The sequence below is a fragment of the Sciurus vulgaris genome (genome assembly GCF_902686455.1).
Source record: "Sciurus vulgaris genome assembly, chromosome: 8".
Classification (NCBI taxonomy): Eukaryota; Metazoa; Chordata; class Mammalia; order Rodentia; family Sciuridae; genus Sciurus; species Sciurus vulgaris.
Window position 1 is genome coordinate 50,975,481 of NC_136468.1, and position 18,953 is coordinate 50,994,433.

At 35.2% G+C, this 18,953-nt stretch overlaps 1 protein-coding gene across 4 annotated transcripts in view; it reads right to left on the minus strand.

Moving 5' to 3' along the window:
- ANKIB1 (ankyrin repeat and IBR domain containing 1) overlaps window positions 1-18,953 on the minus strand; it is a 161,945-nt gene that overhangs the window by 93,244 nt on the left and 49,748 nt on the right. For all 4 annotated transcript variants that reach the window (XM_079152082.1, XM_079152083.1, XM_079152084.1 and 1 more), the window contains exon 3: window positions 15,045-15,345. In XM_079152082.1, coding sequence (XP_079008208.1) covers window positions 15,045-15,345 — 301 coding nt within the window. The remainder of the gene's footprint in view (window positions 1-15,044; window positions 15,346-18,953) is intronic.

Below are 18,953 nucleotides of genomic sequence, written 5' to 3' on the forward strand. Positions count from 1 at the left end.
ATCACTCATCTAAAGTTCAGATTTAACTAGGTGTCCTGTACTTTTATTTGCTACCTCTTAGAAGCATACCCATGGATTTTCTGCAGCTCCCTAGGGCATCTTGATACATAATTGGAAACCATAGCCGTATAGCCCTGAGTCTTTTTTTTTTTTTTTCTGATGACATGTTTTTTTTCTTTCTTTTCTTTTTTTTTTTTATTGTAAACAAATGGGATACATGTTGTTTCTCTGTACATGGCGTAAAGGCATACCATTTGTGTAATCATAAATTTACATAGGGTAATGTTGTTTGATTCATTCTGTTATTTTTTCCCTTCCCCCACCCCTCCCACCCCTCTTTTCCCTCTATACAGTCCTTCCTTCCTCCATTCTTGCCCCCCTCCCTAACCCTAACTCTAACCTTAACACTAACTCCTCCCTCCCCCCATTATGTGTCCTCATCCACGTATTAGCAATATCATTCGCCTAGGTCATTTTTTTAAAGTAAAATTGCATTTATTTTAAATTAATAAGTCATCCAGGAATTTAAAAAAATGTTTTGAATATAATTAAGTACCAAATATTCTGTATTGAGTTTGTGAGATGTTTAGGTTATGAAAAAGGGGTTTATACTAACAGATGATGGTCCAGCCTGTATACGTTGAGCACTAAGCCATAAATTGTGGTTTCCCCAATTTACCCGCTGTCACTTGAGCAAAATCTTACTGCCAGATCAGAACTTCTTGTATCTTCCAAGGAACTTCCAATAGCTGAAGCAAATGAAGTAAGGTTTTTTGGTAACTATCCTGTCCAATTTTTATGTGGTGCTGAGGATCAAACCCAGTGCTACAAACATGCTAGGAAGGTTTCTGCCACTGAGCTACAACCCCAACGTTCTTTTCATTTTCTTTCAAATAATTTTTATCCTTCTTTTTGCTCACCAGCAAACGATGACCTTCTTGTAAAGTTCTTCTGATTGGAATTTTTTTTTGGTACCAAGTATTGAACTCAGGGCACTTAACCCTTGAGCCACACCCCCAGTCCTTTTTATTTTGGAGCCGCATCTCCAGGCCTTTTTATTTGGAGACAGGATATCGGTTAGGGCCTTGCTTAACTTGCTGAGGCTGACTTTGAGCTTGCTGTCCTCCTGCCTCAGCCTCCTGAGCCACTGAACTGATTGAAATTCTTATGGTTCCTCTACAGTTATACCAAGATACATCAAATTATCACTATTTCAACACGTTTTTTTCTTCAATTTTGCCTTCCTTTCTGTAACCCATAATATTCAAGACAAATCCCATACCATTCCTCTGATCCATAATCTAAAATATTGGAAATTCTGGGCAAGTCATTCAACTGTTTCAAATCACAGTTTTCACAGGTCCATCAGAAAAGGGACACATAATTTTGAAAAAAAAAAATGCAAAACATGATGATTCCTAAAGTCTGTTCTAATTCTAAGATTACCATTTCACTATCTCTGTATCCTGCACTTCATTACTTTCTCCATCTCCACTATGACTTCCTTATAGCTCCGGGCACAGAGTCCCTTTAACTTAATACTGCTGTCCTCTCCTAATGTTGTCATCGGTGGACAATGACATTTTGGTCTACACATATGAAGGAAATGCAGTGAGATAACAGAATTGAAAAACTATTATTATTGCTTAGTGGTGTTGTGACTGTCCTAAATTTGTAAACCACCACCTTATTCACTTGTTTGTGATGATGCTGGTGTAAAAAAACTTACTGTGCTGCTAGTCATATAAATATATAGCACATAGAATTATGAATACTAGGTGTGCAGCAGGCTTTAACATCAAGGTTTATGTACATGCTATGATGCTCACACAAAGGTGAAACCACCTAACTATGCATTTCTCAGAATGTATTTCCATCATTAAAGGATGCACTGCTGTACTTTCCTGTTTTTCTCAGCCACATTTCTCGAAATGGTGATTGATATTCACTCTCTCTCCATTTCAAGTACTCCCAGTTATCTTCTACCCTATTTTATGGAAATTATAGTCCTGAAAGTCATTAATACCTCTTAACTCTCAATCTATCACTCTTCCTCAGTCTTCCAGTTCCTTTACCTTGCTATTGCATGTCATGTGACTGAGCATCCTCTGTTTTAGTCAGCTTTTTTGATGCTGTGACTAAAACCAGAACAACTATAGAGGAGGAAAAGTTTATTTGAGGGCTCATGGTTCAGAGGTCTTAGGACCAGCTCCTGGGGGCTCAGTGTAAAGCACAGCATCATGGTGGAAAACTATGACAGGGAAGCAGTTCACATGATGAGGAAGCAGAGAAACTCGCACTCACCATATACAAAATATATACCCCACAGGCCGCCAATGAACCACTTCCTCCAGCCACATTCCACCTGCCTCTAGTTACCACTCCATTAATCCCTGATGGGGATTAGTTTAAGAGTATAGCCCAATCATTTCTCCTCCAAATCTTCTTGCATTGTCTCACAAGTGAGCTTTTGGGGTACACCTCACCTAAACCATAACACCCTCTCTCCTTGGAATTCTTCTCTTGGCATCCTTAACACTTTATCACTTTGCCCTCTTATTTTTCTACTTTTTGTTTCTGGCTCTACATCTTGTTCTATCTTCAAATGTAAGAATTCTCTAAATTGATGCCGTGACTTTAACTCTGTTATCTATATCTTAAAAGTTTTTTCCTTAGATCTCTCATCTACCCATTATCTTGTTTGTTGCTATCAACTGTGTAGCTGATAATTTATTCCCAAACATTTGGTCCTAATTTTTAATAGTCTGTCTACCATTTCATGTGGAGAAACTAAGACCCCAAATATCCATCCTTCTAAACAAAAGGATACTATCCCTTCCTTTCAACCATTCTTCCACTTCATCTTACTTTTCGAGTGGCTGATAATTGTTGGCAGGCCTGAAATTTACTCAGGTTCAAAACCATACTCTTTTTACTTAAATTAATTTAATATAATTATGGAGGTAAGAGCAGATTATTATAGAAAAAATGTAAAAAAAAAAAAAAAGAGAAAATGCCATCCCAAGATAGTTCACCAGTCAATATTAACAATTTAAATCCTCCATCATTTTAAAACTTTTTCTCCCTTTTTAAAAATTTTTTTTGTGTTTTAATTAGTTATACATGCGAGTAGAATGCATTTCGACATATCACACACAAATGAAGAATAACTTCTCATTCTACTGGCTATACATGGTGTAGAGTTACATGGTCATGTAATTATATATGCACACAGGGTAATCATGTCCAATTTATCCTACTATCATTTCTACCGCCATACCCTCTCCACTCCCTTCACTCCCCTCTAATCCAAAGTACCTCTATTCTTCCCTAGCCTATCCCCCTTATGGTGAATAAGCATTCGAATAGCAGAGAAAACATTTAGGCTTTGGTTCTTTGTCTCACTTGCTTCTTTATGTCACCAAATGCTACCAGTTCTTCATAATATCCCATATAGCTGCTTCATTCTTTCCAGCACACAAAGCCAAGCTCTTTATTAGCTCAGACAAGATAAATGCAATAATCTCACTACTACTGCTCCATCTAGTACACTGGTGCTCAACCTTGGTTATACACTGAAGCCATCTGGAGAACTTTAAAAATAACAATGTGTAGGATCTACATTCCAAGCTTATTGTATTAGTGTGAGGTTTCTGGGCAGTCATGGTTAAAACCGGTGTCCTAGACAAGGTTTTTAAATGGTTTAAGAATCATCTGGGTAGCTTGATAGTTTATAAGATGGATTTGGAGTGGAGACTGTAATTGATTTATTTTTACAGGGAATTCCAATGTAAGTGGATCGAAGACTACACTGTAAACAGGGTTTTTCAATCTTTAGTGGGAATATGATTAAGATTGGGATTTTGTTAAAGTACAGATTCAGTTTCAGCTGGCCTAAAATTTGGTCTGAATTTCTTTATTTCCAACAAGTTCCCTGTTGATCCATGCTAATACCAGTGTGAGGACCAATCTTTGAGTAACAAGTATATAATAAGTACTACTTTACGATTATCTCATTTAAATCTATCCCACATTCCATCCATTAGGCTAATCTTACTGTTTTTCTTTTTAAGATACCACTTCTCCAATCATGTTTCAATGGCTTTATTTTCTGCCAAAAAACCCCCAAATCCTTGACCCTGGCATTCATTATTTTCTATTTTGGTATGGCCTTTATCTTCCTTTTAAGTCACTTATTATTTCTCCATAGAAAAAAACTTCAATCTGCAAATGTTTGGGACCTAGAACAGTGCTTCTTTAACTCAATCACGCAAAAGAATCATCAGGAGAAACTGCCAAAACATTCCTGGAATCCTCTCCTAGAATTTTGCTTTGGAATTTTGAAGTTTTGTGGGTTCGAGAATAGTATTTATTATAAAATCAGAGTAGTCACTGATACTGCAGGTCTGACATTCACATTTTGAATAGCCTCCTCCAAATACTTAAAACTGAAATCTTACCCTCTCAAATCTTACTACAACAATGATCTTTGTAGAGGGTGTGTAATGCCTTTAATAGTCACTGTCTTAATATAGCCTTTAACACATCATAATATTTGGGAACAATGATGAGATCATAATTGATTAAAAATTAGAAAGCTGAGGCTCAAACAGGCAGTTACTAAGTTGCAAAGCTGGGACTACAATGCCTGCATTCTTCACAGTTTTAAAACTCTAGGTCCTTATAAAAACACAATATAATTAGGTAAACTCTTCAGTCAATTCTGTGAATGGCTATTATGGCTTTTCCGTGAAATGTGAAACACTCTGATAGCTGCCCAAATGTCGAACAGGCTCTCTGCCTATGGAAGGGAAAAGTACAACTTACTACCTTTGGTTTTCTAGTGACCTCTTTTTGATCTAAGCAGCTTTATTACAACTCCCAATAAGCAATTAGGGAATGTACAGGAAATATATAAATTAACACTTCATTTTTTAGATAGATAACACTTCATTTTATAGAATGAAGCACTATCAAAAACAAAAATCTATTATAGGCACCATTTACTAAAGTGTGGAGTCATTTTTGCCTTACGCAGGGGCCAGTCTGCTGTTTCTGTATAGTTCATGAATTAAAAATGGCTTTCCACTTTTGAATGATTGAAAATGAATCAAAACAATATTTTGCAATGCGTGACAATGATCAGAAATGCAAATGAAATTATTTACTATCTAGGTTTTCAAAGGGGAGGGAAAAAAAGTACTAACTCCTGAATTATTCTTTGGTATATGAACAATCAGAATTAGAGGAATTTATTTTTAGTTTATCCTTAGTAAATGTTTATCATGCAAAAATTTTCAGTTTTCAAACAATTTAAAACTACCATAACACTGATTACTTTTAACTCATAGTTTTGAATAATTAGTATTTGTGAAAAGCCAGATTTTCCTGTTTAAGAAATTCTAAAAAATATACTAAAGTGCAGTTTTAACATAAATCACTTGATATTAGAGAGCTAGCTAAGAGAAACAAGAGGTCTACTATGACAGTGAGACATACTGGTTTAGTGCAGGGGGTGGGGGTAGGGAGGAAGGAAACAGAACAGACCAAGGAAAGTCCAGGAATCATCAAGACGGGTTAGTTATGGGGGAATTGTCAGCTTCATTAAGAGAAATAAAAAGTTAAGAGGAGACTATCACAGTACCTGCAGGTTTGGTTACATGTGGCTGCTCTCATTTTGAGACAACAGCCAGGACTTGTAGGCCCCCTGGCTGGACTGAGTCTCCAGGATCGCTCAGCCCAACAGATCTCCCTGCCTCCAGGTCCCTCACATTTAGTGACTGCTCCCGGCCACCAGGAACCCCAGACTGACTGATTGCACCCTGCCTCCAGGATCCTGCAACCAGACTGACAACAACCCATCTCCAGGACCCCTGCCCAACGAACTGCACCCTGCCTCCAGGACCTCCAGCCAACCACGTCCACACCTGACCTGCAGCTCCCCATTTGCCAACACATTTGGAAGCCAGAGTGGCCATCTTGGATAATCCTGGAAGCTGTATGTCCCATCTTTAGGTGGGGCAAATCTCATCCTGAGAGGCCTGTTGGAGACAGGAAGCTCATTGTCAGGACCTCTCAAACATCAGGCTACTGAAGACTGGGAGGTTTGAATACTATATGACTGTTATACTGTAGATTTTCTTTTTTCTCCTTATTGAAAAAATTTAAGTTTTTATTTCTTTACTTTTCTCACTCTCCTTTCCTTTTGTTTACCTGTTCCCTCAGAGTCACTTTCTCCCTTTTCCCATGCTAACAACCGCCTTCTTTTGATTACACTCTCACTCCTTCTATGACCTACAACTTCTATATATTCTTTTCTTATCCCATTAACAGCTATATCCTACACCCCTCGGCATCCTCTCTGTCCTCCATTAGAAAATGTAGACCTTATTGCAAATCTATTTGTTATACTGAAGATGATAATAGAACTCATTCTGTTTATTATGACAATATTGTTAACGTCCTCATAGGGACTATTTGGTTTCGGGTTGCATACTGCCTGAACTGGGCACTGTGATACTGATCTCCCCATTAAAGAAAAGGTTTTGAACAGAGAGGCAACATGTATCCCATTTGTTTACAATAAAATAAAATAAAATAAAATAAAAAAAGAAAAGGTTTTGGAAAATTATAGGGTCACTATAAGCCTACAGGAGGGAAACGGCAATACCCCAGATCTGCACTGCTAGAGGGGAAGATACATGAACAACATGGAAAACCAAGGGAAGAAAATGACAAATCTAGATTCTATATTAATAGAATCCAGTGACAGTATGATAGAAGAAATGTCAGAAAAGGACTTCAGATTATACATGATTAAAATGATTTGTAAAGCAAAGGATGAAATAAGAGAGCAAATGCATGATTATACCAATAAGCAGTTGAAAGAGCAACTGCAGGAAGCAAAAGATCATTTCAACAAAGAGATAGAGATTCTCAAAAAAAAAAAAACCAGAAATCCTTGAAATGAAAGAAAGAATAAACCAAATAAAAAACTCAATGGGAAGCATCACCAAGAGATTCGATCACTTGGAAGACAGAATCTCAGACAATGAAGACAAAATACTCAATCATGAAAATAAAGTTGCCCAAACAGAGAAGATGGTAAGAAATCATGAACAGAATTTCCAAGAACTATGGGACATCATGAAAAGACGAAATTTAAGGATTTATTGGAATTGAGGAAGGCACAGAGATACAAACCAAAGGAATGAACAACCTATTCAATGAAATAATATCAGAAAATTTCCCAAACCTGAAAAATGAAAGGGAAAAATAAAATACAAGAGGCTTACAGAACACCAAATGCACAAAATCACAACAGATCCACACCAAGGCACATTATAATGAAAATGCCTAACATAAAAAATAAAGACAGAATTTTGAAGGCTGCGAGAGAAAAGCATCAGACTACATATAGGGGGAAACCAATATGATAGCAGATTTCTCAGCCCAGATTCTAAAAGTTAGAAGGGCCTGGAATAACATATTTCAAACCCTGAAAGAATATAGTTGCCAACCAAGAATCCTATACCCAGCAAAACTAGCCTTCAGATTTGAAGATGAAATAAAATCCTTCCATGATACACGAAAGTTAAAACAATTTACAAACAGAAAGTCTGCGCTACAGAATATTCTCAATGAAGTATTCCATGAGGAAGAAATTAAAAACAACAATGTAGGTCAGCAAAGGGAAGAAATACCTAAAAGGAAAATCCATTCAAAGGAGAAACCAAGCCAAATTAAAAACCAAAAATAAGCCCAAACAACTGGGAATAAAAATCATATCTCAATAACCCTGAACGTAAATGGCCTAAACTCATCAATCAAAAGACATAGAATGGAAGAATGGATTAAAAAGAAAAGACCCAACAATATGCTGCCTTCAAGAGACTCATCTCATAGAAAAAGACATCCACAGACTAAGGTGAAAGGAAGGGAAAAAAATCACCATGCATACAGACTCAGTAAAAAGCAGGGGTTTCCATCATTATTTCAGATAAAGAGGACTTCAAGCCAAAGTTTAGTCAGAAGGGATAAAGAAGGACATTTCATACTGCTTAAGGGAACCATAAATCAGGAAGACCTAACGATCATAAATATTTATGCCCCAAACAATGGTGCATCCATGTACATCAAACAAATCATTCTTAATTCCAGGAATCAAATAGACCCCAACACAATAATTCTGGGTGATTTTAACACACCAGTGTCACCACTGGATAGATCTTCCGAACAAAAACTGAACAAAGAAACCATAGAACTCAATAACATAATCAGTAACTTAGACTTAACAGACATATATAGAATATTCCATCTATCAATGAGTAAATTCACTTTCTTCTCAGCAGCACATGGAACGTTCTCAAAAACAGACCATATGTTATGCCACAAAGCAGCCCTTAGGAAATGCAAAAAAATAGAAATACTGCCTTGGGTTCTATCAGATCATAATGGAATGAAATTAGAAATCAATGATAAAATAAAAAACAGAAAGTACTCCAACACCTGGAGACTAAATAATATGCTATTGAATGAAGCATAGATAACAGAAAACATCAGGGAGGAGATTAAAAAATTCTTAGAGGTAAATGAGAATGATCATACAATGTATCAAAATCTCTGGGACACTATGAAAGCAGCACTAAGAGGAAAATTCATTGCATGGAGCACACTTCAGAAAAGAATAAAAAGTCAACAACTAAATGACCTAACATTACAGCTCAAATCCCTGGAAAAAGAAGAACAGAACAATACCAAAAGTAGTAGAAGACAGGAAATAATTAAAATCAGAGCTGAAATCAATGAAATTAAAACAAAAGAAACAATTCAAAAAATTGACAAAACAAAAGTTGGTTCTTTGAAAAAGTAAACAAAATAGACAAACCTTTAGCCACACTAACAAAGAGAAGGAGAGAGAAAACTCAAATTACTAAAATTCATGATAAAAAAGAAAATATCACGACACACACCACTGAAATACATAACATAATGAGAAGCTACTTGGAAAATCTATATTCCGACAAAATAGAAAATACCAAAGACATCAACAAATTTCTAAAGACATATGCTCCTCCTAAACTAAATCAGGAGGACATACACAATTTAAACAGATCAATATCAAGCAATGAAATAGAAGAAGCCATCAAAAGCCTACCAACCAACAAAAGCCCAGAACCAGATGGATTCTCAGCTGAGTTCTACAAGACCTTCAAAGAAGATCTCATTCCAATACTTCTCAAAATATTCCAGGAAATAAAAAAGGAGATAACCCTACCAAACTCAGTCTATGAAGCTAATATCACCCTCATACCCAAAACAGGCAAAGGTACATCAATTTTAGACCAATATCCTTGATGAATATAGATGCAAGGATCCTTAACAAAATACTGGCAAACCACACCCAAAAACATACTAAGAAGATAATGCACCAAATCAAGTGGGGTTCATCCCAGGAATGCAAGGTTGATTCAACATCCTGTAAATCAATAAATGTAATCCATCTTGTCAGTAGACTTAAGGATAAGAATCATATGTATTTCAATTGACACAGAGAAAGTGTTCAACAAAATATAACACCCCTTTGCTCAAAACAGTAGAAAAAATAGGGATAGTAGGAACATATCTGAACATTGTAAAGGCTATTTATGCTAAGCCCTTGCCAACATCATTCTTAATAGAGAAAAACTGAAAGCATTCCCTTTAAAAATGGGAACAAGACAGGATGCCTTCTTTCACCACTTCTATTCCACACTGTACTTGAAATACTAGCCAGAGCAATTAGACAGACTAAAGAAATTAAAGGGATACAAATAGGAAAAGAGGAACTCAAGGTGTCACTATTTGTTGATGACATGATTCTCTATTTAGAGGATCCAAAAAACTCCAGAAAACTTGTAGACCTCATAAATGAATTCAGCAAAATAGCAGGATATAAAATCAACACATATAAATCTAAAGCATTTTTATATATAAGTGATGAAACATCTGAAAGGGAAATGAGGAAAACAACTCCATTTGCAATAGCCTTAAAAAAAATAAAATAAAATACTTGGGAATCAATCTAACCAAAGAGGTGAAAGATTTCTACAATGAAAACTATAAAACATTGAAGAAAGAAATTGAGGAAGACCTTAGAAGATGGAAAGAGCTCCCATATTCTTGGACAGGCAGAATCAATATTATCAAAATGGCCATACTTCCAAAGGCACTATACAGATTTAATGCAATTTCAATTAAAATCCCTATGACATTTCTCATAGAAACAGAAAAAGCAATCATGAAATTCATCTGGAAGAACAAAAGACCCAGAATAGCCAAAGCAATCCTGGACAGGAGGTATCACACTACCAGACCTTAAACTCTACTATAGAGCAATAGTAACAAAAATGGCATGGTACTGGCACCAAAATAGACAGGTAGATCAATGGTATAGGATAGAAGACACAGAGACATACCTGTATAAGTACAGTAACCTCATACTAGACAAAGGTGCCAAAAACTTACAATGGAGAAAAGATAGCCTCTTCAACAAATGGTGCTGGGAAAACTGGAAATTCATATACAGTAAAATGAAATTAAACCCCTATCTCTCACCCTGTACAAAACTTAACTTGAAATAGATCAAGATTCTAGAAATTAGACCTGAGACCCTGCACCAAATAGAAGAAAAAGTAGGCCCAAATCTCTATCACATTGGCTTAGGACCAGACTTCCTTAACAACACCTCCAGAGCGCACAAAATAAAAGCAAGAATCAATAAATGGGATAGATTCAAACCAAAAAGTTTTTTTCTCAGCACAGGAAACAATTAATAATGTGAAAAGAGAGCCTACAGAGTGGGAGCCACACACACTTCAGACAGAGCATTCATCTCCAAAGTTTATAAAGAACTTAAAAAACATGACACCCAAAATACAAAGAACCCATTCAATAAATGGGCTAAGGAAATGGGCAGACACTTCACAGAAGAAGATATACAGGTGAACAACAAGTATATGAAAAAGTGCTCATCATCCCTAGTAATCAGAGAAATGCAAATTAAAACCACCCTAAGATTTCATCTAACTCCAATTAGAATGGCTATTAATAAGAATGCAAGCAATAGTAAGTGTTGGCTTGGATGTGGGGAAAAAGGCACACTGGTACATTGCTGGTGGAGTTGCAAATTGGGGCAGCCACTCTGGAAAGCAGTATGGAGATTCCTCAGAAAACTTGGAATGGACCCACCATTTGACCCAGCTATCCCACTCCTTGGTTTATACCCAAAGGACTTAAAATCAGCATACTACAGTGATGCAGCCATGTCAATGTTCATAGCAGCTCAATTCACAATAGCTAGATTGTGGAACCAACCGAGATGCCCTTCAACTGACGAATGGATAAAGAAACTGTGGTATATATATTCAATGGAATATTACTCAGTCATAAAAAACAATAAAAGTATGGCATTTGCTGGTAAATGGATGAAGTTGGAAAATATCATGCTAAGTGAAACAGGCCAAGCCCAAAAAACCAAAGGCAGAATGTTTTCACTGATAAGTGTATGACAATATATAACAAGGGGGACTGATGGGGGAAAGAGAAGAATGAAGGAACTTTGGATGGTATAGAGGAAAAAGGGGTGGGAGGGGGTGGGGATGGAAAAGCAGTAGAAAGAAATAGACAGTATTACCCTATGTATATGTATGATTACATGAATGGTGTGAATCTACATTGTGTACAACCATAGAAATGAAAAGTTGTACCCCATTTGTGTACAATGAATCAAAATGTGTCTGTAAAAATAAAAAATATTTTAATTAAAAAAAAAGGTAAGGGGAGAAACTAGTGGGTAGAGAGGAAGACTGGGTACAGTTTCAAAAATGTGGAATTTGAGAGACTGTTGGAATAGCTCTAATGGGGAAGTCAACCAGGAAGCAATGAACAGCACAGGAGAAACTTCAGAAAAATCAAAGTTGGGCATCATAGATATGGATATGCAATTCTATACACATCCAGTGATATCTTCACAACTGGAGATTCTCAGAAGAAGTCTACTATTAAGGAGTTTCAGTTTTATTTGTACATGTGTGGGGGTTATTATGGATCACAATTATTATAGAGGAAGAGCTTTAAAATAAATAATTCATTTCCACGGTTCAAATGGTGAGCCACAGGAAACTTTAAATTATAAATGCATATATGAAATTGTCAAATGGTAACTTTAACAAATCTGTTCTTAAATAAACATATGAAAAAAATTTTAGCAGCTAGAGAAGATACATTTTCATAAATATGTCTGAGCATTTAAATAAGAGGTTGGCCTTAACCGTGGGAAAAAATAATCTCCTTAATCTTAATGCCTAGACACCAAAAATGGGAAATATGTTACTAGAGTCACCATCTAATAGAACATTTGTGATAAAAGGAGTATTTCAAGTAATAGAACATTAGTGATAAAAGGAGTTTTTTTCAAGTAATTTTAAGATTATTTATCCCAACCAGCCAAGAGGTAATATCACAGAGACTGAGTGGCTCACATGAAGTCTCACAGTTACTGAAGTAAAAAGATTAGATACCAATGCTTTTCACCACAAGATAATTTTTTAGTTTCATGAAAAACTGATAAATATCTGGTGATGGTCTTTCACTCAGCTCCAACCTTTATATCACGCTTGGTACCAATAAGCACTATGAAAATTAAAAAGTATCATACAAATGTTAAATTATTATCACTATTATTCTTATAGTCAAAGATTAACAATGATATAAAGAAATAGGTTTAGAAAAAAATAATATTTAAAGTACCCTTGATAGTAAATTTTATAAGAGAAGTCTAAAACTTTCCTATTCATCAAAGTAGTGTGATATCACGTAAAGACTAATATTCTAGGAACTATAGTAATATATAGTAGGTTTCATATTATAATGTATTTATTTTATGCAGTTATACAAGAAAACACAATAGGGACTCTGGAGATCAATTAAAACATGCTTTCCTGGAAAATTCATAGTTTAATTTTAACAACAAACAATCAAGTCAATAAGAGCCTAAGTCTAAAGGAGAGTAGAGTCAAATAATGTAAATTAAAGATAAAGTTTATATGGGCAAAATAACATGCTGAAATGATTACTAAAATAAATGTAAGGTATTCATAAAACTATATTTGGAATGTTTTACATTAAGTCAAAGAACTCTTTGGAATACAGAAAAATGAAAACAGTCATCAAATGATGGTGTGGTTTATGCAATGATATGCTGATAGATCAAACAGTTAAAGTACAAATACACTCTCTCTTGTGCATGATGCACACACACGTGTCAAAATAAATCTCATACTAACTTCCCTTATTTAACAAAAAATAAAGCTGGTAAAGGCACACCATTGTAAGAATACTTCAAAATCAAGAACTACTAAAGCAATGATACAAATTTTGGAAGTATGATATTAAAACAAGCCTCTTAAAAGCATTATTATTACTATCAAGAATAAGCTATTTTCTACCCTAGTCCACTTGAGGAATATGATGCAGTCCTATCAATAATGGTGAGTCACTACAGCAGGGATTCTTTCACAGGAGGTAAAAAGATAACAATATCCACAAAGCCTTCAGTAAAAAGAATTTCATTAGCCACTCCCTGTGAAATAAAATCCAGAATATCCTTCCACTACACTGAATCAGTGTTAGCACTGCTTGAAAGAACAATCTCAAGTTAATGAGTGTCACTCACTAACTAGTGAGCAAAGGTGACAAACACAAAAAATAAAATCACAGATTTTAAAAGATTAACAAGCATCACAATAGCAGTAAACAAAAGACAAGATCATAAGAGTTCTAGAAGTGAAAAGAACTGACTTCAGATAGACAAACGGAATTGTATGAGTGGCTGTAATTCTTTAATATAATACATTCAATATTTTTGATATATTGATTAATTTAGAAGTATACCATTAAAGACACATTAAATTTAAAATATTCAGATATATATTTTAATTCCATTAGGATCACTGCTTTTCCAATAAAGACACACATTTTTTGAAATGAAAATACTCTTATCCACCTAAAATGCTCCCCACTTATAGTTAAATATATCTATATAAAAGAAATTTATAAGTTATATATGGAGTGACATGGATGGTGGCAGCTGAGAAAAATCTGTTCTGATGTATGTATAGTAGTGATGTTATCAAACAAAGTAATGGTATCTTAGTTTAGCTAACATCCCATGTTATATAGACCACTGTATCCAAATCTGTTGTTAGGTATTTTATACATATTAGTAAAATATATTAGATATATCTATATATTTAATACATGTTAAAGACTCGAATGTAGTGTATGTACTTAAGAGCACTTTACAGACCAAACATAAAAAAGTTTAAAAATAAAAAATGCTTTTAAAGACTCCAATAAAAGAATTTATGTTTATCCCTTGCTTAATTAACCGATCAATTTGAGAAAAATATCTATAGGTCCTACTTCTCAAGATCACCATATCTGACAAGTATAAATTTCATAAATTGGCTAAAAAAAAACAATCAGCAAAAAAATCAGAATGCATCTTGACTAAAATTCTTACTCTCAATATGACAGTGCTTAATTGATGACTACTTTTGTTGGCAAATTTTAGTTATTTTGATTCCGATTTATTTAAAGGGTTGACTATTTACCTGCTAAAACAACATTAAAATAAAGTTAAAGAAGTCAGGTGCAGTGTAATCCCAGTGGCTCAGGAGGCTGAGGCAGGAGGATCACAAGTTCAAAGACAGACTCAGCAACTTAGTGAGATCCTGTCCTCTAAATAAAATATAAAAAGGGCTAGGGAAGTGGCTTAGTGGTTGAGCTCCTCTGAGTTCAATCCCCGATAACCAAAATAAATAATAAATAAATAAAGTTAAAGATAATTTTTTAACTTTAAAGGGTTATTATTTCAAAATGACAAAAGGGACAAAAATCGCTAGTTTAAAGAATGTTAACACAAACAAAAGAAACCCTTATTATTACCTATTAACAAGATACAAATTTTATGATGCAGAATATTAAAAGAAATCAAGTTTTACCTCTACACAAGCTTTCATCCCTGAGGCAGCAGCATAGTGAAGGGGTGTGTTTTTCTTGTTATCAACAGCATCAATAGCTGCTCTCTCATATTCGCCTTGGTCAAGTTTTGCTCCTTTCCATCTTAAGATCATCTGCAGACAATCTGCTCTTCTGAAATCATCTTCCATAGGGCGTGCTAAGCGCGGATGAAGGGCTCCTTCAGATATCATAATTTGAGGTCCCATACACAACAAATGCATAGATGTTTCATTGTGGACATTCCGTTTATTTGGATTTCCATCTCTACCAAAAAGAAAAGTCCTAAAATGGAAGGAAGAATGAAAACCACTTAAAATATATAAGAAATAACTAATTTAACAGAGGTACTCTAGTTCAAAGCTTACAGTCTAATTTTTGAAGTGTTTGGTTCACAAAAAGTTGAAGGATTAATTCTTACAGTTTCAAAAATCTCCATTATAGAACAATAATACTAAAAAAAACCATGAATATCTATACAGTAATTGCTAATAAAAAAAAGGGAAAATGAAGGAGTGGAGAATGAAAAGGAAAAGAAAGAAGAAAGCAAAGTAGCAATTTACAGATTAATATGTCATTACATAAATGTCTTAGGGTGCCTTAAGAATCCTTACTTTAATTTTTTTGCCTTTACTGTCCTCCCCATCACACAAATTTACTTAATAACCATGGTGACAACTAATATTAAAAACACATAATCCATAAGTCTAAGACTAAAATTTTAAATCTAGGAAAATTTTTCTCTACCTGAAGGTCATCGAGCTAGCCTTTGGAATAAGAAGGCATATATTTCCATACTATCTAAGTTTTCCTGATCTGCTATCACAAAAATACCATAAACTGAATGGCTTATAAACAACAAGCATTTATTTCTCACAGTTCTGGAGACTGGACAGTCCAAGATGTCAGCGGTGTCTGTTGAGGGCATTTCAGAAAGGCTTTTTTGCTGTGTTCTCACACAGTAGGAGGGGCAAGGCAGTGGTCTGGCGCCTCTTTCATAAGGGTACTAATCTCAATCCCACAACCTGATCACTTCCCAAAGGCCCCAATACCATCACCTCAGGGGCCAGGATTTAAACATGGGCACAAGCATTCAAACAACAGCACACAGTACAATATACTTCTGATGAGAATAAGTTGTAGTTTGTTCTCAAAGACAACATCTAATTTGATGGTGGGAGCCTTTACCCTAGATAAGTCTAAGTAAGTTGCCTTAACTGCGGTCAAACTCAGATCTAGAAGTTATCCCACTCCTAATTTATTCATAAACTAGGGTCCTAAGACTAATGGTTGAGCCAATTGGTGGCTATGATGGGATACTGGAAAATGGGTTGGAAAAGACCTGCTATAATATAGGCAGCCTATAAGTATACTATGAAATGGGCATACAAAGTTCATCTGAAGATGAATGCCTGCATTTACTGTGGAGGTCTAAGATCATTAAGATCCTCATATCCAAGAACAGAACAGTAAAGGAAACGGAAAAGAGCTCAGTCTTAAATCCATTACATTTGGATTGCTTTTAGGGTAGTCTAGTTAAAAACGCATTGCTTTGACAGATAAAAACTGATCATAAAGGAATTGGCAGAGTATTTGATTAGAAGTAGTTAGCCAAGCTGCAAAGCTCTTAGGGGGAAAAAATCCATGTAAGAGATCCAGTCTCAAGCAGAAGGACCCAGACAACTTTCTGAACAACTCTAACTCTCTCAGCTTTTACCATTCGAGACTCTAGAGAGCTCAGTAGTGTAGTCCTTTAAAACTAACTGGAATTTTAGCAACTGCATTTATTAGCTTGTCCTAAAAGTAGACATGAGTTCTCTGGAGCAGAAAAAGATGAATTATTACTAGTTACTTCTAACAACCATGTTAATTCCTCATATCCCAATTTTCCCACTGGTGCAATGCAAAAAGAGAGATCAGATGTCATCCTACATGTACTAGAATTTGCCTTATAGGTGAGTGTAAGCAGAATAATGCATCTACCCCAAAGATATCCATTTTCTAAGGCTAGGAATCTGTAAATATGTTACCTGAAATGGTAAAAAGGAACTCTGCAGATGTGATTAAGTAAAAATTCTGAGATGAGGAGATTATTCTGGATCATTCACTGGGTCCAATGTAATAAGAGAGAAAGACTGAAAGATGTATGTATGCTGCTGGCTTTAAAGAAGAAAGAAGGAGCCATGAGCCAATAAATGCAGGCAGCTTTTAGAAGTTGGAAAAGGCAAGGAAAGGGCATGAATTCATTCACAAGGGCTCCAACATGACATCTGACCACCTCCCAAAGGTGCCACCTCCTAATACCTTGGGGTTTGGGATTTAAAACACAAATTTGGAGGGACACAAAAGGAATGCAGCCTTGACAACATCTAGAGTTTAGTCCAGTGGAACCATATGATCTTTAGATCTGTAATATAATTAAAATTTGTATTGTTTTAAGCCATAACATTTCTGGCAGTTGTGACAGTAGCCAAGGGAAACTAATATGGTAAGGAGCACTGAAAATAAAAATGTGGGAGGTTATAAAGTAATCTGTACAGCAGACCTCCTCCTCTCTGGAGATGGAGAGAAATAAATCCATCCTTCAGTATAAAAAATTATCTTAGGGAAGAACCCTAAGTTTTGACCCTCTGGAATGTAAAAGATATCTCTAAGGGAAAGGAAAGATCAACAACTTGATTTTTACAATTTAGGAAATATCTACATGATCACAGTTCTCATCTACTCTTCAAACTCTTTCAAACATAAGTATCTTTCAGGAGATAAATCTCTCTGGAGTTCTCAATCTCTATTAAGTCATGATTAACTTCCAAGGCTCAGTTTTTAGCCTAGGTCCAAAGTTTCAGTGAAATTTGCTCAGATTTTTCTCTCCATGCATATTTTCCCCCACAGTTACGCACAGCATTTACAGTCTAGGCACTCACAGTACTCTCCAATGCTTGCTTTGCTATTTCCCAGGAAATGACCAACACTACCTAAAAGCAAACCCAACCTTACTTAGAAGTCTCTTTTTTACACTAGGTTGCCTTCCCCCAGTTGAACTGACCACTTTCATTTTTGTCCTCACATAGCACCATAACTTCATAAGTCATTTCATTCTATTATAGTTACTTTTTTACATATCTGCTCCCCTCTTTCACTTAGCTTATAGGCATGTCAGGCTGAGCCCATATCCTGCTCTTTCTTGAATCACTAACAGTGTTACACATAGTAAATTCATGATATAATTTTGACAGATAAATGGAATGCATATTAAACTTCCATGATCTAGATCAGTGACATGGGGTTGGGGATCTCTCAAGCTGGCAATATATAAAAACTGGCCAAGAACACAGCATCTACTACCAGACTGCTATGTTCTATCTATCACTTTTTTATGTGATCCTGAGCAAATTACATAATAGTTCCTAACAAGTAATGCATGATTCAGATTCTTTGAGTAAACCTACTCCTGGAAATGTATCTTAAAGGAAATAACTTGAAAGAAATAAAAATCTATAGGAACACTGAAGATTCAATACAGTGTTATTTTGAATAGAAAAATCTGGGAACCACTTAAATGTGTGACAAAAGGAGATATAAATCAAGGTATTGCCTACCCAATGGAAAATTTAAGTTGCTTAAAAGTATACCCACAAACAGCTAAATGAAAATATAAGTAAATAATTTCACTTCCCTTTACAATCCCCTGAATACTTATGTATAAAAAGTAGAAGGGAACATAGAATAATTCTAATAGTAGTTTAAGGGAAAGAAAAATATGGGCAATTTGTTTTATTATGCTACTATGTTGCTTAATTAAAATATTTCCCTTATATCAATGGCTAATGATAAAATTACCATATCTCCTTGTACTTATGATTAGAGTAACTAATAAAATTAAAACCAGAATC